Source organism: Harpegnathos saltator, unplaced genomic scaffold (genome assembly GCF_003227715.2).
Source record: "Harpegnathos saltator strain DR-91 unplaced genomic scaffold, Hsal_v8.6 scaffold31, whole genome shotgun sequence".
NCBI classification, from domain to species: Eukaryota; Metazoa; Arthropoda; class Insecta; order Hymenoptera; family Formicidae; genus Harpegnathos; species Harpegnathos saltator.
In genome coordinates, this window is record NW_020230106.1 from 122,143 (window position 1) to 143,046 (window position 20,904).

The following is a 20,904-nucleotide window of genomic DNA, read 5'->3' on the forward strand; positions in this document are numbered from 1 at the left end:
AGAACGACGAAGTGAGAAAGAAAAAAATAGAGAGAGAGAGAGAGAGAGAGAGAGAGAGAGAGAGAGAGAGAGAATGAAAGGGAGAGAGAGAAAGAGGAAGAGAGTGTGAGAGTGTGAGTGAGAGATGTGGTGCATGACGGTGTAAAATTAATTTTCTCTCGGGGCGATCGAGTGGAGGGCACTCGAGATATCTCGGGAAGATATATGCGCACGAGAAGGACAGAATTTTCCATGTAATATATATACCCTTACGTAACTACGTTGTTTAATATTGATAAGGATCAAAAATAAAAGTGATTATTCAAAAGCTAATGTGACGAGAGCAGTATTATTCAATATCTCCTATGTGTGTGTGTGTGTGTGTGTGTATACGTTTGTGCGTGTGTGTATATGTTGTATGTGTTTGTATATGTGCTGACATACAATTGTATGTTTGTTATTATGATCAGCATAAATTATTCTCTATCTAAAAATCAAGCGCTTTTGGTAGAAATTTTATTTTTTCTATGTTTCTATATTTTTCATATTCACAAAATCTTTATTATTTTTACCATCAGACTTTTTTAGGAGAAAAAAATGATTATATAAAATTACATATGATTTATGTCTTTATGAATTTTGTCTTTATACAGCCATATATATTTATAATTATATGTAATTATACATGTTCACACACGAAAGAAGATGCATGACTAGAGACTTTAGAGAGATAACATTTTTGCATTAAACTTCCAAAATTCTTGACTTCCACTGAATCTATAAAATGTCTCAAAACAATTAGCAAAAGATATGAAATGTACAAGGCTTGTGTTAATGCAACCGGACAAAGTTGTCTCGGACGAGGAAGCGCGCACATTCCTTTCGGCGCTCTTTCCGTGAACCTTTTTCTAAAACTCGAATGTAACGCGCGTTACAACACGCGGAAATAACGGCGCGGTGACGATCGCGTGCCGTGACACGTAAAACATTCGCCGAGAATCGCTGTCAGTATTTTCGTGATGTAATCGGACATCGGCCACTTTACGAAGTAAGAGACCACCACACTTTCCGTGTGACCATCTTCCAGACGTTCGAGGCGACTTGTTCGCCGATACGAGGAAAATGTCAAGGTTTCATTCCGAGCCCGAAGCGAAATGTTCGTCTCCTCCGGTACGGCGCGACCGTGCGGTGTGACAAGCGTTTTCCGTGTCGTTCGAGAGTGAGAATGAAAAAAATCAAGATAGGGGAGAAGAGGTATATTGCATTGGGTGTTGTGTAATGAGCAACATTATGAATTTTTCTAGTAAAACGAAACGATTGTATTCTTACTATATTGTGATTATACTATATTGTAATTATACTAAAATCCATGTACATTTTTTAACTATAATCTTTCCCCATCTTTCGCGTACTTTATTTCGCGTTATTTAATAAATTTCTAACGACGTAAAAGTATAATCGTTTCGCTCTGAAAAATCCGAAATTAATTGTTGCACAATTTAACGTGATACTCAAGTTAGCTTACTTCGAATTCTAATAATGAGCGGTTTCTCGTATAAATTATATTCTCGCGCCAATTTATGCAATTACGACTGCGCAGGATGAGTAAGGCAGAAGGAGCGAAGTATGGTACGCGTATAAACGCGCGTGTGGATGCGACGTGCATTATAACTTGCTCTTTGCTGGATAAAAAGAGACTTGACCTCCACAATTGCCATCGTTGTGCGGGCAAGCGGACAAGGCTGTTCGCGGATGACATTTCTTCGTCTTGACATTCATACAAACCCATCGTCGCGTCGCAAGTCGTATGGACGTCGTCAGGTTACAGGATATCGCGCATAAAATTCTCATCCCCCCGTCCAGGTGACGGCAATCAGGAGTCTGTCGATATTTTTTAAGTAGGCATGATTGACATTTGACGGTAATGGACACTGCGAATATTCCGATTCGAAAGCATTGAAAGCAATATCTTAACTTGAACAATGTCTGATCGTGGACTCTTGTCTGCTATCAGCTATAGGCAGATATGGGAAATCACAACTTTAATAGACGCGAGAACGCGAATTCGTGAACAAAAGGACGACGGTATTGATCAAAAATATTGACCGAAAATGCCTTCATTTTTCTCAAACCAGTCGAATTTTCCAGTCGAAAATTCGGAAACCTCCAGCAATATCGAAAATTACCTACCGCAACCTGAATCTACGTAAGTGGATTTGAATTATAACTTACTCTCAAATAAAAATAGAAAAACATCTTAAAATTCGAGAAGTTCGAGGTGAGAAAAATGAGAAAGATTACGTTGAAATCGCCTCACGACCGTAGCGCGACGTCGACGTCGAGTCAAAACCGTCGCGGAATGAATGGAACCCACGACGACGCTTTCGGCTAACAGTCGAAGCCACGTGAGCCTTTTACTTTTAAAGAAGGACAGGCCGGTTTTCTGCGGGCGGGTGGCATCTCCTGCGCGAACATAACCGAAGACGACTTACGACTCCCGCTCTCATCCGCGCGCGCCAAGATGATAAAAGCGTGCCAGGAGGTGACGGCGCGTCGTAGTCCTCTTTTCGGGATCGATTCAGAAGGTACGTGTACGAGCGCGCGCGATTCCACGCAGCCGAGATGGCTCCGAAGCCGATCGTTCATCTGCTGATCGCCTGCGGCGTCTTCGTTGTTACGACCTGTGAGTAAGCGTTACCCTCTCGTGCTCCGCTGCAACTTCGAGAAAGTGAAGCGTCTCCTCGTCCGTACGCCAATCGCGAGAGCAATGAATCGTTTGCTCGTTTCTCCCGTGTTACTTCAATCCCGCGATTGCAGTGATGTGACTCGTAATGACGCGAGTGATGAAACAGCCGGCGATCATTATTTTCTGTACTTAAATATTTAAATAGGTAAAATACACACGCACACATCCGGGGGTTAACTGGGATAATCAGTATTCAGTAAATTACGAGGCAGACAAATCGAAGTGAAAAAGATACAAAGTTTCAAATATCACGAGTCATGAAAAATAAGCAAAGTGATTAGAAACTGAAATGATACAGAGAGATCGACCATGCATGTATTTTAATTTATGAGCAAAGATTGAGCGGTTCGACTTATTCTAATTTATTAGCTTGCTTACGAAATGTTTGTTTGAAAAGAACCCAGCACAGAAATACATACACATTTTTCCGATGTGTGGACATATTATGTAACGTATTAAGTAGCTAGTTTCCCAACGTATAACTGCAGATTAAGTTGACAAAATCGGCACCGTGCACCGAGCTACACCGGCATGATCGAGAAATTCGCGCAGAACTATTTTTATAAAACGCAACGCGGCCCGAATAGCGCTTTTCCCGTCGAGCGACTATAAATATGCTCAGTCACGAGCGCACCTGTAATTTGTATGCGTTGCGCTCGCGCGCCACTAGAGAAGCGCATTTTCATGCGAAACTTAGAAAAATATGAATATTAATCTAACGTAGCCGCATTATAAAGTTATATCATCATCACCCTATTTGCCCGTAGTAAACAAGTAACGAGATGTAATCTGCGTTACATCGAGGTCGAAAAATTAGCTTTCTCGGTAAAGAAACCACAACATGGATGATATATAATTATGTATAATTATATAGTCATACATGAATTTTGTCTCTAAATAGAAAGAATGGTTTTATTCAATTAAACGTCGACATACAGGCTCCCATAAATATAAGCAGTTCTTTAATTCTATTTATATAGTAACACTTTTTTCTGTATAAAAGAAATATATATATATATATATAATTCTGCATAGCCACAAAGAGACAAAGTTCATATATATAATCTTTTTTCGGAAATGAATAGGAAGAGCCATGAGAGAATAATACACTTCGTGTAGAAACCTGTGAAATAGTTGGAATCTCTCTGGCCCATCCCTCCCCCCCTTCTCTCTCTCTCTCTCTCTCTCTCTCTCTCTCTCTCTCTCTCTCTCTCTCTCTCTCTCTCTCCTTTCCTCACTCTAACCGAAACCCTCGACAAACGAAATTAATGTTCGTTCACGTTAGCTTAACGACGGATAATCGAGTTTGTAATCAGCGGGACTTTCTCCCATTGTTTGCATTCATTATCTTGCACAATTTCTGTCTCTACGGAAATTTCTCGGGGAACATCACCGGGGTTTGCCGTTTGAAATGGTTTCCGTGCATGAAACCATTCTCGTCGTTTCTCGACCTCTCGCTGTATCCTGGAGCGAACGTTGGACTGGCGCACTCCTTCGTTCTATATTCGGTCACGAGCGAATCAATTTTCGCAAAGAAGGCGAGAGTAGAGGCGAAAGTAGAGAGATATTACTTTATCAGCTCACGAAAGATATGGTTTATTTGTAAGTTTCTGCTAAATATTTTTCTATATTCTTTAATTATATTAAGAATTTTTATAAATCCCCATAGAATTTTTAGCTTATCTTTTTGTGTGAAAAGAAACACTGCCGGGACCGTTTGCAAGGGATCCTTCCTTCTAGGGCACAATTTTTCGATCAAGAAGAATTTTTTCACTATTGTCACGGCCTCCCTTTCAAAGATCGTTTTATCTCTTCGCGCGATTTTATTTTCCCGCTTTGAAAAAATTCTCCAGCGGCCCCAAACTCAATCTCCGATACACTGCCTGCGGCGAATCGGTTAAAAGCGGCACGCGGTTGTTGCGTAAGCGCTACACGCAGGTAACGCTAATGTATGCGTCGTCTTCGTAGAGGTCGAGTGCTGTCGGCAATCGCCGAACTTTCGCCATCGCTTGATAATCGTACACGCTGTGTTAGCGCGACTTATTAATGCTTTCTGGACCGACTCGTCCGACGGGTTTTGCGCTACGATATTGCGTTTGAAGCCGGCGTTCGGAAACCTATCTTACCATACGATTCGACAACAGCGCTCGCGAGAGGAAAGAAACCATTTTCTGCGCACACAGCGTTCGGTTTTATCACACTTTGGTATTCGGTTAAATTAAAAATTACGGCCGATAGGATGATCGCGGACCTGTTCGAGTTATTTTTTAAGGAACCGAATTATTCTGACATCTTTTTTACACACGCGGTGTACATTGGGATTTAATCCGTGCCAAATTCATTGTATTTCAGCGATCAATCAAAATCAAGGATTCTCCAATCAGCTATTTGGCAATCAGCTGAATCGCGACCAGCAATTGTCAGCGAAACGCGGCGCATCCGCGTCGTGTCCGGAGAAGAACGGCCGTTTCCCGGTGCAGAATCAGTGCGACGCCTACATTGAGTGCATCGACGGGGTCCCCGAGGAGAAACTGTGTCCCGAGGGTCTGGTCTTCAATCCTGAGGCACGTTTCAATTATCCTTGCGGCTATCCGATCGACGTAGACTGCACGGGCAGGCCAAATTTACGTAAGTCAGTCACGATTGCGAACACCTTCGAAATTTGCAACCGCTTTCAGGCATACGATCAAGGTACGATTCAGGTAAACGTCAAGATCTGAATGTTAAGGACGATCAATTTGACCCTCTCGATCAATCAATTGTGCTCCTTTGCAAGTAAATTCTGACGTTAACACCGTAAGGCCACGTTTATAATATCATATCTCACGTCATGTTTTACTTTGCTTTATCTTCTTCATACATCATGTTTTATTATGTTTTATATCATGACTGATAGCTTACGTGTTCCTTTTTTATACATTTATAACACCTTGAATTCGGCTCTCATTCGGCTGGCTTTCATTTTGTACGAGATTTTTGTACGAGAAATTATCCTGCCAGACTTATGCGCATTAACACGACACTTGTTATCTCGAATTGTTTTCAGAACCGGCGGACCCGTCGGTAGACTGTCCTCATCAGTACGGCTACTTCAAGATCGGCGACCATCAGCACTGCGGCCAATTTATGAACTGCGTGGACGGTAGGGGCTACGTGTTCGATTGTCCGGAAGGTTTGGCTTTCAATCCGGAGACCTACCGATGCGACTGGCCAGATCAGGTGCCGGATTGCGACGCTGAAGCTTTCCTGGGTTTCCGCTGTCCGGAGGTGAAGAGCAACAGCTTCTTTCTGGCCGGCGAGACCAAGTTCTACCGCAGCAATGCCGATTGCCATCATTTCTTCCTCTGCGTGAACGGTCGGCCGCGACTGCAGAATTGCGGCGAAGGCAACGCTTTCAACGAACTGATCGATGCCTGCGATGCCGCGGAGAATGTCACTGGCTGGTGAGTTATGTTTAACCCTTCTCGAAAACTTCTCGAAGAACCTTTGTCATGTTTAATAAAATTGCTGCCTCTTTTAGACTAACGCTCGATGAAAAACAAATTTCATCGCGTTTACAGCTTAGATTAAAACATTCCTCTCTCTTTTTTCAGCGAGCACGAGGCGAAAGTGAGGACCTCTGAATTAAATATAGATTCGCGATTGCAGCTCTAAGAGAGCTGGGAATTAAAACAAAGACCAGCACAGTGCGACAGTTTCAAAGGATTAAGTATTGAAGGATTTCAGTAATAATGTCTTCGGCAAGATTACACGTATCGTGACGTTTATAACACACATGCAACAGCAGATAATTGTATATTTTTATACTCTAGAAATGCATTATGTATTTTGGACGATGAGATCTCAATGAGAAAGAAAGCCCGACTATATGTGTGATGCTTTCGAATATTGTAAATTGCGTACTCATCCTGATGCCATAAGCGGTATGTAATATATTAATATATAAGTTGTGTGTGTGTGTTTTAAGAGTACGTGCGCGCGCGCATCGTTCACATAGAAATATAAAAACTTTACATTTAATAAAACAAATGTGAAAATATAAAAATGAACATTTATTGCACACATGAACGAAAGTGCGATTGGAATTCAAATACAGCGAGAGAGAATTTAATCACAGGAATTTATAAGATTATTTGCGTAGTTCTACCGTAAATTCTCTCGTACCGTGAAAACCTGTTAAGTTCGCAATTGGAGTCTCAGTTAGACCCGATATTTGCGGCTTTATTAGTTCCGAAGTCTCCGCTGCGAGGCGCCATCATCTGAAAAAGAGACTTTGTGAAAATTTCAAAACTCTGAAACTGATGCCATTAAGTAAGTTGATCGTGTATGTAATAATGTATCATTGATGTTACAATCTTAACGATAACTTATTAAAAAGAAACGGCATACGTTGTATTTGAAATTAATTCTACTCAAAAGTAGTTCGCCGCGTGGTAAAAAGTGACATCTTTTCTGACGTTACACATTGTCACGATTATAACGTTGTTACTACGACATAACGTTGTTACTCGTACATACGATTGTATAACATTTTGACGTCCACATGTAGAATTTTATACGACAGTTAAACAATTAAACAATCACAGTTAAACAATCACAGTTAAACAATCGAGATATACACAGTTAAACAATCGAGATATTGGCGGCAAGACTGTGAACACAGGTACTCATAAATCGTTGAAACGTAAACACTCTTGTCTTATATCAGCTCTTGATTTATTTTGGTTTAGTTTAGTTAGGTTTTAGACTTCACCTGATTATCTCGCATGATTAGGCATAAAATATCACACAGTTGTCGAGTTTTATGAGAGTTTTATGAGACTCTCCGAACAGAACAATGTTCGTAAATTTTATATTGATCAATACAAAGTCGAGTCTTTGTACGCAACAGATATTTTTGAACATTCGACATTCATCAAGAATATAATCCGTTGAAGAATAAAATTATGTTGAGGAACAAAATGTCCTGCAATTTGAAACTGTAATTTATATAGCCATAATAACATCCCTTCTAATAACGTCGAAAGAAAGAAAATACTCACCTTGATTTGAGAAATATTCTAAAAAGGAAAATCTCCCTTTTGTTCCGACGATAAATAAGTAGCTACATAATAAACGTGAAGAAATACCGTAGTTAAAAGGTAACTTAAATATTAAATTTAAAACAGCTGCTTCTTGATTATTTCTACAATTCTACAATATTCTACAATATCGATCGCGGGTGAGCAAAAAGTCATTAAACGTAAAACGTGATTCAAATGATCTTTAATGGTGTAAACGTAACATTCTTCAGTAAGTAATTTCAGTATCAGAGAGCACTCGGGATAATAAAGAATGAATACGACGAGCCCAAAATAACGAGGATCACGCGTGGTTACTGAACCGCAGAGAAACCTAAATATGTACGAGCTATTGTTAATCACCGAGTTCACTAATTGACGTCCTGATCACAAACCGCTTGGGTAAGAGAGAGCCTACATAGAGAATATACATTTATTATTGACATGGTACAATTCCTTAGAAAATATAATAATTGTAATTTCGGACACACACGTCATCCAAATGCGCGCGTGTAAGGATGCGGAGATACACGCAACATATAATATATTTATACACACACACACACACACACACATACACACACACACATGAACATGATCATTAACGAGTTACAGGCTCACTTAGGGACACGCGTGGTTTTCCTAAATTCTATCTAAGCCGCTAAATGATCCGTAAGGATCTGTATCTACATACGTTTACCTGCGACTGACTTAAAGGTGCGCCCGCTTCGCGCTCGTGATCGGAGCGCGCTAATTGACAGTAGGAAATTAAGGGCATTCGCGAGAAATAACGCGAGTCCAGTGACGTCGCACGTAACTGGCGGTGCTGTGTAGCGAGATAGACATTGCAGCGAGTACGCCATACGAATCGTGCGTACCGCGATTCTTCTCCCCGTGGCTTTTTGCACACGCATGACGACGCGTTTTGTCGTGGCGCGCGTCATTAAATCGACTGCGTCTTGCACATTTCGATACTTGGAAAGAACGAGACGCCTGCGTTCCTTCGTGTCTAGAAAAAGTTTGAGCAACGATACTTCTTCCGCGGTCGCGAGATTCTCGGATTCCACGAAGACTTAATCCGACGATCGCGACAAGCGAGACGATCGTCCATATCTGTGATATTCAAATTTTACGATACGCGATGGGGAGCGGAAATTCTCCTTAACGTATAGTCAGGTTGGCACGCATGCCTTAGCGTCCCTCTAATCGAGGGTTACACGACTTTCAGCCTTACATATATACGCGTAAAAATTGCGTAACCCTAAAGTTCTAATTAAGTCTAGTTGCAATTTATTCGCAATGATAAGGCATACGTGACGTGAAACGTGTGTACTAAACGCAGTTCTCTGCAAGAGAGACCAAAGATATTTTTGGGCTAAAGGTCGTTCTTCAAATATCTTCGGGCGCGTGCGAAGAAATCTGAATATCACTGCTTCATGCGATCGGAATCGTGTATATTTTCACGAAAAACATGTATCTTCGTGCAGTTTCGTTTCGTTTAAATATATTTGATTCTACACTGATCGATCGATCGAGGGATCGAGAAAGAGGCTGCTTTCTCCCCGAAAATTGTTAATGTATATCGCGTTACAGGCAAGGCGCTAACAGAACAACCGTGCTGTACTTTCTTCGGCAATGTGTTCGGCAACGTTCAGAGATTCTCTCGTTTGTGAAACAGTCGCGGGAAAAAAATTCACCCCTCGCTCTTTACCTTCTTCTTTTCTAATCCCTCCTACGCTTCGAGAACATTGTAGGAACCGATTCTTCGCTTTCTAACTTAACCATCGAGCATGAGATGATGTCCGGACCAAGCATGGAAGCTTCAAACCTTTAGTTCAACACGTGCGAGCTATTAATTTGTTACTTTGTTCTCACGACTTTATTTCTACACGGTGGCTAATTGAGACATTCACCTTACGTCTGAAGAAGAACCGCGAAGGAAGCAGCCCAATAGTCCGGTAACTAACCTCTACATCGCTATTCAGAACTCTTCCTTGTGAAACGCTCGGTCCAGACATTCTTACGTCGATGAACTTAACACACTAGGCGCGATCCGCTTCCTCCCGTTGAGAAGCGGACCGGGTTGGCGTTCCGCATCGCTCAGCGACTCCTCGGCGTGACCTCGCTTCTCCCTTGGTCCAGTCGACGCGACGGGATCCGGGGCCGATCGGAGGCTTGTTAATTTTAATAAGTGTGAATCCAGCGCTCGGCGAGGCGCTATGGCAATGCTTGCGAGAGGCGGTAGCCCCTCTTCCACGGGCGGGACGGGGGCGGGGGCTGCTCTTATATGTTAGGAATTATATAAATACACTAAGGAGAGTCCTAGGATTCACGAATTACCAAAATCAACGCTATCGGAGGAAACGTGTACGTCACACCGTCGCGTCGCTTCCCTCCCTCCCTCCCTCCCTCCCTCTCAGTCCCTCTCATCAGGAACGGTTCTGGCACTTCCGGTTGCGCACGTCGTGCCGGCAGCTTTGCGTCTCTTCGTCGAACGCCGTGCCCTCTTCGCACACGAACCGGAAGTCCAGCACTTGCCGCTTCGTGAAGCCCGGCGAGCAGTAATGGAACAACCGGCAGTCCCTGGTGTCGCCGTAGAAGCGATACATCTCCTTCTCCAGGCAGTTGAAACTTGCGTGATTCCGTGGAGGACTCACGGGCTTCCGCTTGCTCGGCCGGAAAGCCGTCGACTCCGTCGTCGCGTCGGAATAGGCGTGCTCTTCAGCTTTGAAGAGGACGGTCGTCGAGAGTGAGGCTGAAGTCGTCGGATGTTCGCTGCGGTCCGGCTGTGTCTCGGTGACAACATCCTGTTGGTAAGTTTTCGTGGAGGCTGCCATGGTGGCGGCTTCAGTGTCCTCCGAATACATCTCGGTATTTGCTTCGATGTATTCAGACCTTTCGGAAGGAAGCGTCGTCGGCAAGATGGACGTCGTGAGGATGTCGTAGCTCTCCGTAGTTTCATGTAGCTTGCTCTCTGCTTCCTTCGCTGTCTGCTCGGTGGAGGTCGTCAAGGTGGCCAGTCTGGTTAAAGGATACGGAGTGAAGGACTGGATCTCCTTGACGGGGATGTGCAAGTCTGGGTCTCTCGAAGAGTTGACGGGGGAATCCTGCTCGGATGGGCTAGGAAATTGGTCCTCCTTGTTAGCGTCTCTCTTCGGGGAGAGATCGAGAGATAAAGGCTCGTGGTCCCTGGCTTCCAACTTGCTCTCGAGCACGTTCTCTTCGCTCTTACTGGACTCCGTCGTTGTGGTCGTCGTAGTCGTGGTCGCAGTCGTCATCGATGTTTTCGGTGCCGTCATCATCGTCGTCGTAGTTGCAGATTCCGTCGTGGTATCTTGATTCTCCGGGTTTATCTTGTCCATGATCGTGGTAGCTACGGTGCTGGTGCTGGTGCTGGTGGTGGTAGTAGTGGATTTACGCGATAACAGAGGTAGCTTTCTGATGACCGGCTTCGGTGCCAGCTCATTGTAGGATTTGGGTGGCTTCGCCGGTTTCGGGTTATACAGACCTAGTCTGGGTTTGATCACAACCGGCACGGGGGTTGTCGTGGGGGGAACGTAAGCGTAAGTCCTCCTGCCGGAGACAGGCTTGAAGAGTTTCGGCGGTGTAGGACGAAGAGTAGTAATTGTCTGTCGGGGTGTAGTCGCACTCGTAGTGCTCGTTGCGATCGTGGGCGTCGTCATGGTTGTTGATTCCGTTACAGGTGTCGTCGTAGATGATGTTGTGGATGATACTGTCGTAGATACTGTCGTAGATACTGCTGCCGTAGATGCTGCCGTAGATGCTGTCGTAGATGCTGCCGTAGATGCTGTCGTAGATGGCGTTGTAGATGGCGTCGTAGAAGCTGTCGTGGGTGACGTCGTAGGCACCGTCGTTGTAGACGTCGTTGTAGACGCCGTCGTAGATGTCATTGGGATAGACGTTGCTGCGGCGGTGGATGAAGTCGTAGTCGGATTTGCAGTTTCCTTGAGACCCATTACTTCTGTGACAGCCTCTATATGCTCCGCCTGGGTCTCCGCTTCGACGCTGTCGTCCACCTCGCGATCGGGATTTTTTTCAGTCGCGTTCTCCATTTCTTGATTCTTCTCTTCCTTCTCTTGATTCTTCTCCTTGTTATAGTCACCTAACTGAATATTGAATATCAGCTGCTTGTAATCCTCGCGCTCGTAATTATCGTCGACGTAATCGTAGGCGTTGAATTCCTGATCGTTCACCTTCGTGAGAGATTCGTCGCTCACAGCTTCTTGCTCATTGGAGGGAGACTCCCCGACTGGCGGACTTTCTGTCTCCCGCTCGTAATTATCGTCGACGTAATCGTACGCGTTGAACTCGTAGGGCTTCGACTCCATCGACGGCTCTTTGGTGTTCTCCGTGTGCTCCAATCTGGGCAGCTCATCCGTGAATTTCAGGACACCCTCGGTGCTGCTTTCAGTCGAGTCCACGACGTCTTCTCGGGGATCAGTGTACTCATCGAAGCTTGTGTAGTCCGCTGGCACGGTGGAGTACTCGGTACTCCCCGGTTCCTCGTAATCCTCCTGGGTGCTGACGTCATGCGTGTTTTTCGCAGACGCATCCGTCGTGTCCTGGTACTCGTTTGACTCCTCGTCAGAAATGGACTCTTTCAAGCGTATCTTCATCGTTGTGGAGTCCTCCTCTTCTTCCAGATCGTCCTTCGGAGTGCTTGGCTTCTCGCTTTCCTCGTCCTCCTCCTGACGGGATGATTCCTCTTGATGGAAGGTGTTCTCGCTGGAGACCACAGCTTCCTGGGAGAAGGATATCTTGTTCGGCACTTCTTCCAGATTTTCCTCGGACTCCTGGTCGTTCACCTTTGCGACAGATTCCTCGCTTATAGTCTCGTGTTCGCTGAAAGGAGACTCCTCGACGAACGATTCTGTCTCTTCGGGAGCGTCTGCGACTTCCGTCAATCCTGTCTCGGCGCTTCGCGGCGGATCCTCTGCGCCTCCTGAATCCTCGGTGAAGTTTGTATCTTCCGAGCTGGTGTTCTGCGTGTAATCTGTTTCTGGTGCTTCCGTTTCTGGCTCTTCTTCGAGCTTGTCGACATGTTGTACTCGATCCTCACTGTAGTCCTCCGTGATTTGGCGATCGAACGGTCGTTCCATCTCCTCGCTCTTGCTCACGTCATGGCTTTTGCTATCCAGCGAGCTCTTCGAGTACGTCGCAGAGTGCTGGCCGACCGCTCGTGTGTCCACCTCTTTGGAAGTTTGCGACTCCAATTCCTGGAAAATGTGGCTGTCGATCCGTTCGACAACTTGTGCCTCGAGAGGCGTGATGGGCGGAGGTGTGGTGGTAGTCGTAGTGGTGGTGGTGCTACTGGTGGTAGTTGTACTAGTCGTCGTCGTCGTCGTCGTCGTCGTCGTCGTCAACGTTGTCGTCGTTTCATCCGCTTCTTCCTTCCGTCGGATTTCCTCCTCCGCGTCGACGCGCACCGGCCTTTGCTGCTTCACTCTCGAGGATATGCGTCTCTTCGAGGACCTCGGTCGCGTAGCCTTCCTCCTCGAACTGAACTTTCGTTCTCCGGTTTCCGGTTGACTCCCCTCCGCGTTGGTCACTGAAGCGCTCGGCTGCTTCGGCGATTCGGCCTTCGTTGCGTATTCCGCGACTTGCCCGTTCTGTGTGGTTTTCTCGGTGGTTTTCTGCAGATCCTGCGAGCGGGATTTCGTCTCCTCCTCAATGATGATCTCGATGGGCCCATCACCCGTGGAAGTTTTCACGATATCGTCGGAACTCGAAGACGAGGATTTTGTTTTGTCATCATCGAGGATTATCACGTCTATGACATCTTGTTGAGGCTTGTTCCCCTCGGAAGGAGCAGTTGTTGACGAAGGCTGATCATTAACTTCAGGTATTGATATAACTTCCACTTTCAGCGCGCCTTTTTTCTCGCCGATTATCTCTTCGGTATTTGTTTCATCGTTCGGATCTTCGTCGCTCGTCTCGACGTCTTCTTCCTCGTCCGAGTCTTCCTCTTCGTTCAGGTCTAAATGCTTCGCAGCTTCCGTCTTCAGGTCCTCCAGAGACGCCGGCCTTCTTATCGCGTTATCTTTCGGCTGCTTCGTAAATTTCACGTCGAGACTGTCGCCGTCTTCGTTCCCGACGTCGTCAGCCTCGCCTTCAATCTCCCTGGCGACGTCGCTGTAAGAATCCACACTGTCCACTTCGTCGCTGAACAGGATATCCCTGAATCTCATGAGACTCTCTTTAATAGCCCGGAAATCCCCGATATCGATCTCGGCGCGTGTCCTTGCCTCGTTCGCCGCGTTATCTGCATCCCGACGGGAAGACTCGTCCTCCTTCGAGTCGTTCTCTCGGCGACTGTTCGCATCATAAATGAAGCGATAAGCTTGATCAAGTGATCGCCTCTTCCTCTTCCCTTTTCTCCGTCTGCTCTTCGTTCTCACATCGTCGTCTTCGTTTTTCAGGGCTCGACGATTCTTGCGAATCTTCGGCACGTCGCGGTAAAAAGGATCGAAGGACTCGTCGCCCTCCTTGTAGTCGTCGTAGCTCGCCGGTATGGTCGGCAACGGCAGCGTCACCAGCTGCGTGGTGTTGAGAGGCCTGCCGGACTCGTCGCTCACGCTGGCTTTCGCAGTGACGATCACCCTCGACTGCGAGGGCAAAAGAGGTGATGGGTTCTGTACGATTCTTTGGATGTCGGGCGGCGGCAGGTTAATGGTGATCTGATGTGGCTTCAGCTGCGGTATCGTCACGCTTGGCGACACGTGGATATGCTGGGTGACTTGCTGAGTAACCGAGTGCGACTGCGACTGCGAGGACTTGGCCGAAGGTCGTGGCGTCGGGTAGAAGGACCTCACGGTAGTCTCGATGGTGGTCGGAGTTGGTAGGAAGTTGTTGGGTATTCTCTGCTGCTGCGACCCTTGACCCGTCTTCGTCTGCACGGGTCGAGACGACTCCTGCTGACTCGGGATCGGTGATATCGACAGCTTGGAAAGCTGAAATAGGAAGATTCCCAATGTCACTCGTTGTTCCTTTCTCAAGGAATATACAGCGGCCCTAATATTCATTTGAATTGCTTGGGAACTTAACTGATGGTTGAATTAACAAAGATACAATAGATAAATATGTGACGCCAGGTTCGTATATCTTTTATTTCGTTCCATTGACTTTTTATTGCCAACGCGTGCCAACGTTGTTGGCACGATGTTTGAGACGCAGCTAAAAATTAGAAAATTAAAAATCTGTCGCAATCCAATCAAATTTTGATTGATTTCAAAATCAAAATGTTTTCCACCGCTTGTTGCGCGAAACCTTTTCCCATCCTTCCGCCAATAAATGAATTCCACGGTAGAACACATTTTCTTTTCTAATTCTCGAATTGCAAGTGAAAAATTTTTCAAGTAGTTTATCAAGTGTTACGTTATGTCGTTGTAAGATAAATTAGATTGTGTTGTTCTAAATAAATTAGATGCAAGTGAATCTTAATTGAGCAATTTTAATTAAGTTCAATCGGATTTAAAGTTAAATGCAACTTAGACTTTGGTGTTTTACTATTTTATATGGTACCGTCCATATGGTACATCAGCGCAGGCAATTATTCTAAAAATTGTCAAGTGCTGCACGCGGCAGGATAATCGCGGCGCGCATACACACCTTCCCCTTGTTCGTCGGCTGTATCGCCTCCAACGGCCTCTGCTCCTGATCGTCGTCGTCGCGATAGTCGGAGGTCTCGCGCGGATTGTTGCTGTGCACGGTGAACTGTTCGGTGGTGCTGGCGATGCCGTGATTGTGAAAGATAGGGTTGATCAAGGCCGGGCTGTTGGCGTTGCTGTTGAGTAGCGTCTGGATCGTCGAGGAGGTGGCGTGGAACAGCGGCGTCACGGTCGACGGCTCGTTGTGAATGATCTGCGGGCCCACCGTCGAGCTGAACCTGATCTGGTGGATTTGCGGCGGTGGCGGTGGCGGCTGGACGGTCGTCGAGCTGACACCCTGATTGCTGAACAATTGATAGGACGTCGCCTGATTGTTGCGCTCGCGTTCGCCGCTGTGGAAGATGTACTGGTGGTGGTAGCCGCCGTTCTTGTCGTCGTACAGCGACTTGGACTGGCTCGTGTGGATCTGCGGGAACGGCGGCTGCGGCTGATAGTGTTGCGGATAACCGGTCGGGTGCTGGAAAGAGCCGCTGGCGGCCGTGGTGGACGGCTTGATCGGCCGCGACGTGGTCGTGCTGGTCGTGGAGGTCGTGCTGGGCCGCGCCGAGGTCGTTCGCGGTTGATGATCCTCCACCGGATCCGACAGGTCGTCCTCGTCGTCGTTCTCGTGCAAACTGCAGCCGGGAACAAGAGAATGCTCGAATGGTGGTACGGATTAAGCCGAGTAATTGATTAGCGTTGCAACATTATTCGCTAATGTTGCAACGGGGAACACGCAAGCGTGCCTCCGCGTCTCTCTGCTATTGCGTTTTGGCACGAATGGCGCGCTTTGCGAAATCGGACACACCGGTCGAAACGATTAGGAGATCGCACCGAACGAACAGCTCCGATCGGCCCGCCCGTTCGAGTTGCAATTTCTCCGGCCGGGTCTCGCTCGGGAATCGCCTCAGAATTGTTATGAGGTATCGCATACAACAGATTGCCTCTCAGGTACGTCTGATATCTTGGAAAGTTGATCTTTGAGGTCAATTCGGCGGTAGAATTTAGGTGGCACATTTTGCTGTCTATACGCCAATGGACGGAATACAATTTTCTAGCAGATTTTTCGTCATTTCTTAATTACCTGCCAAACGGTATTCTCTCTCTCTCTCTCTCTCTCTCTCTCTCTCTCTCTCTCTCTCTCTCTCTCTCTCTCCCTGTCTCTGTCTCTGTCTCTGTCTCTGTCTCTGTCTCTGTCTCTGTCTCTGTCTCTGTCTCTGTCTCTGTCTCTGTCTCTGTCTCTGTCTCTGTCTCTGTCTCTGTCTCTGTCTCTCTCTCTCTCTCTCTGTCTCTGTCTCTGTCTCTCTCTCTCTCTCTGTCTCTCTCTCTCTTGGTAGATTTTGACGTGGCCGTTAGTTCATATTTACGTTTCAGTATTTTAAACCCTGTTTCTACGTCATTGGCTTTTCAAGATATCACGGAGGTCTCGAATATTTTAACGCGACGTAGGCCGCGATTCGTTATGAATGATCAAAAAGGAAATCGTCCTCGTGTTCATACCGGCCGCCGTGCCGGGTGTCAGGAGGGCAGAAACGCATTCCTGAACCGGTGGGAGCGCATTTCGTTGCATGCGACCTCGAGATAACCGCTTCCACCAGTTAACAACCGTTAATCAACGGAGTGTCGAGCGTACGGACGGATGATGATAACGACGTTAGCTCCGTACAAGGAGCAAGACAGGCAGACAGGTAGGCGGGCAGGGCAAAACGAGCCGGTGCAAATGAAATTTATCGGCCGAGTCGGCCAAAAATAGAAAAGTCATCGATGACTAAACTGCGCGCGCGCGCGTCGTTGCACGATAAATTCCATCGACGTGACAGTTAATCGTTACAATTTTTATCTGCATGCTGCACTCCCTCAGCCGGAGGGCAAAAGCGGGCCGCGGAGGGGGAAGTCGGCATTCCTCGAGTGCCGGCGAGCAAAGGAAAGCTACTAAAATATTTATGGATGCCAGAGTGTGTGCATGCCTTTTACAGCCGGCTACTTCACCGTCATGTGTCCCCGGTACCGCGAGATAGTCGCGCGCGTGCGCGCACGTGTCGCGCGAGTCCGCGGCTGCACACCTGAATCTGAAATATGCGGCTCCCTTGATAATCGGGTCGGAGCGAGGCTCCGGTGTTATCGCCGCGTCGCGTTACACGACTCGTACTTCCATTCCGTGTTTTCGTCGGTATCTCGGGACCGGTATGCCGTCCGAACGAGATGTAGCGAACGGCCAGTTTAAAAATCTCTCTCTCTCTGCCCCCGGCTCCTTCCCGCCCCCGGCAGAGAAATGTAAACGGGAACCTGCGTGGACCTCACGGCGTAACGCCGGTCGTCTCGCAACGAACGAGCTTAGAATTTTAGTGGTCAGTTTTACGATCGAAAATGCACGCTTCCTCGAGAAGAATATTTCTCCTCGATATTCGATAACTGGAATCTGGAATTACAATTCGGAAGAATTTGTACGCGTTCCATCGGTGTTTTTCTTTTTTTTTCTTTTTTTTCAATTCAAATGAGCGGTAAAGTCTCAATATTTTATCTTAATCTTAGTCTTTTGCTACTAATTTACATGACGGGAACTTTTATGTAACGTACCGGTGTTTCAAATATTCCTCCGCAAAATTCGATTGCCGATTCACGTCAGCAAGTCGTAAGAAAAAGAATCTTCGAAACATGAAACGAAAAAACAAAAAATAAATAATTGAAATAATTAAAATTATGAATGAAATAGATTATTGGACAAGTTATGGGATAAATAAGCAGGCATTGAAAGATGCCTTTTGTAACCTTTTGTAAGTATAGCCTGGTGTAGTTTATAGAAAATTAAAAAAAAATGAAAAAAACATCGCGACGGCTCATGGAGTAATGACTTGTTGAGCAACGATAATGATTTAATTCTCGAGATAAGTTCGGGAGAAAAGTCTATTTCTGCGCGAATCGACGATCTAAATTATATCGAAGGAAAGGCGTTCGATGTGTCTTTGGTCCTTACGAAACGGTTCGGGGTGAACGTGCAGGTCTGCTGCGAGCAACTGCGGCATTAGTAAATGTGTGACCGGTGATTCGTACCAATTGAGGTGTGTAGCAACTTATTCCACTTGTTAGCCGGTTTCTGTTCGCGGTGACTCGCGCACAACGCGAAACCGGAAAATGTATTAGGAACTGGCTCGCGCCACGCACCACCGGCGCTAACAAAATTTTTAGACTCGCACTGTCATTAACGGAACCTTTCCGGCTACTCGTTATTGTGTAATAATTTTTAATTTCTTCCGCATTTTATCACGACTGATCGTTTTATCGTCAAGCGATTGTTTCCTAGTATTGATAGTAAATAACGTGTAATTTGTGACATTACGACCGTTATACAGATTATTTATCTTCAATAATGAACCAGTAATGTTCTTATTAAGATAAGAAACGAGAATTTTCTTCATTTCTTTACTTTCGATTTTTATTCTTCTTTTTCCCTTTTTTTATCACCAAGTTCGGACGATTTTTTCTCTCTCGACTTGCTGCTGAAGAAATTTTATTTCTTTCATGAAGAAAGTTTCTTTATAAAAGAAATCTTTCCCTCTCCTTCTGTTCCATTCTCTCTCATTTTCTTGAGCAACAACAAAGCTAACGGGATATTCCGCAAGATAAATAAATAAGTAACGATAAAGATAACGAGTTATACCCCAAGATATACAACGCTTTTGTAAAAAAAAACAACTTTCCCAACTCTGTTATCTTCTTTATCATTTTCTCTCGTGCGAGATATCACATCGAGGCACAAAATGTGGAATTACCTGAGAGTCACCGCATTATTGCCGTAGAGCTCCAGATTCAGATTGTAGAATCGCTCGCTCTTGCTGCAGTCGACCTCGTCCACCCTCTCGCAGACCCTGGTCTCCTGGTCGAAGACGGTCCCGTTCAGGCAGAGGAACTTTATGTCCATAATCTCGTCTGAAAGCAAGTCTCACGGTGAAGAACAGGATCATTATTCGGGGATGCTCTGGACTGGTGGGATGTGCTTGTTGTTGGAATCTCATTGAGATTCCGTGCGGTGCGTTTACGACTTTGCCGATTCCACTCTACTAACTTAATTCAAACGTCGATATCGTCGACATGTAATCGCCTGGACAAACCATTCCTCGAGTTCCGTCCCAAGGAACCAGAAATCTCTTCGAAATCGACTCTTCGTCTGCAAGTTACCCGTATCTCTCTGCCGCAAAGTCAGCAATTTACGCCCGTGCAGGAACATTCTATACGCGTATCTCAAGAATTCGCGCTCCGTTCTGCAGAATCCCGAGAAGAAAGAGAAGAAACAAGTAAAACGAAACCACGAGCCTGGTGTTGATTTCGATCCAGCTTGTAGGAGCTACTTCACGTCGGCAATTATGCAAATCGTTTTATATGTCAAATGTCCGTATGCTGTCACGAGAGATCAAAGTCCGGCCGCTTTGAAACTCCAGGCCGGCGAATCGATGATTTGCCAGACGCAGAGCTGGTACGGCGAGAAATCAGGCGCGATATATCGAATCCGCGTTTCAGATCGGCATATGCACATACGGCGATAAGTAGATCGTTTCGAAAGGCCCCCCTCTCCCCCCTCCCCCCCCCCCCGCCATCCGGCCGAAGGCCCCATCGAGGTTTTGTAATCGATCGAGAGATCGCTCTCGGCGAGAATGTCACGGTCGTCGAGGAACGTTTACTGACCTAAGTCGAGAGTCTGGCTGGCTCTCTGCCGGCTCTCTCTGTCACGAGAGAAGCGGCCGATTTACTCGTCCGATCGTGCACTCTCGACGCGCGCGAATCCGACCATGAGAATTTAATTTGTTTAAGGGAACTCTCTCGTGAGCGCTCGCGCGCCCGCGAGTAATATTCTCGCCCCGAGAAAAATCGCAGCGCGAAATCGCGCAACCCGATCACGCATTGCTCAATCATCTCGGCCGCCTTTTGCGACTTTTCTCGACTCGGTCTTTTGACTTAAATAAATAAATAATCTCGTCACTGTCTCGAAATTGTCCCATGAAGCGGAATACGTGTGCTCGGTGTTCCATGATTCGTGTTTCTGCGTTTTCAGTGCGATCGGCCTCGCGAAGAGCAGTCTTCGAAGCGTTTCTTAGATATCTGCCGTTACGGCTTTGTGAGGGTGCGACGGTGATTTGAGAAGCATCTCTGCGTGTTTTGTACTTGGGGATCCCCGCCTTCATAATGCAGAACTACCTTTCTGACCGATGGTGCAGACGTGAAACATTTGACAGCCCGCCTCGACGTCCGCGTAGTAACCGCCAATCACCTTCCCCTGACACGAGAAATTCGTCTCCGGCAGGTTGTCGAAGTCCAGATACTTGAGATATCGAGAACATCAAAGTCGAGGAGAAAATACAATGAGAGGAAGAAAAGATGTAAAAGTTAAAAAAAATATTCGATTGATACTAACAACATAGGTATAGATACGAGTTGTTGCAAATATTTAACTAATTAA

At 46.1% G+C, this 20,904-nt stretch overlaps 2 protein-coding genes across 2 annotated transcripts in view; one reads left to right on the forward strand and one right to left on the reverse strand.

Moving 5' to 3' along the window:
- The first annotated feature begins 2,503 nt into the window (after positions 1-2,503).
- Positions 2,504-7,687, forward strand: LOC105189194 (protein obstructor-E). Its single transcript, XM_011151148.2, has 4 exons — positions 2,504-2,662; positions 5,078-5,353; positions 5,772-6,168; positions 6,319-7,687. Exons 1-4 carry the CDS (start codon positions 2,602-2,604, stop codon positions 6,377-6,379), a joined length of 795 nt encoding a protein of 264 aa, XP_011149450.1. The 5' UTR covers positions 2,504-2,601; the 3' UTR covers positions 6,380-7,687.
- Positions 7,688-7,898: 211 nt separating this feature from the next.
- Positions 7,899-20,904, reverse strand: part of LOC105189193 (serine-rich adhesin for platelets) — a 68,269-nt gene continuing 55,263 nt past the window's right edge. The window contains exons 4-7 of the mRNA XM_011151147.3: positions 20,643-20,766; positions 19,223-19,379; positions 15,415-16,087; positions 7,899-14,756 (exon numbers count right to left, since the gene is read on the reverse strand). Coding sequence (XP_011149449.1) covers positions 10,215-14,756; positions 15,415-16,087; positions 19,223-19,379; positions 20,643-20,766 — 5,496 coding nt within the window. The 3' untranslated portion in view covers positions 7,899-10,214. The remainder of the gene's footprint in view (positions 14,757-15,414; positions 16,088-19,222; positions 19,380-20,642; positions 20,767-20,904) is intronic.

Bases quoted from the DNA above. Each gene is read 5' to 3' on its own strand.
- LOC105189194 (XM_011151148.2), top strand. From the start codon at position 2,602: ATGGCTCCGAAGCCGATCGTTCATCTGCTGATCGCCTGCGGCGTCTTC. The intron at 5,354-5,771 runs GTAAGTCAGTCA...AATTGTTTTCAG, and splicing joins CACGGGCAGGCCAAATTTAC to AACCGGCGGACCCGTCGGTA. The intron at 6,169-6,318 runs GTGAGTTATGTT...CTCTTTTTTCAG, and splicing joins GCGGAGAATGTCACTGGCTG to CGAGCACGAGGCGAAAGTGA.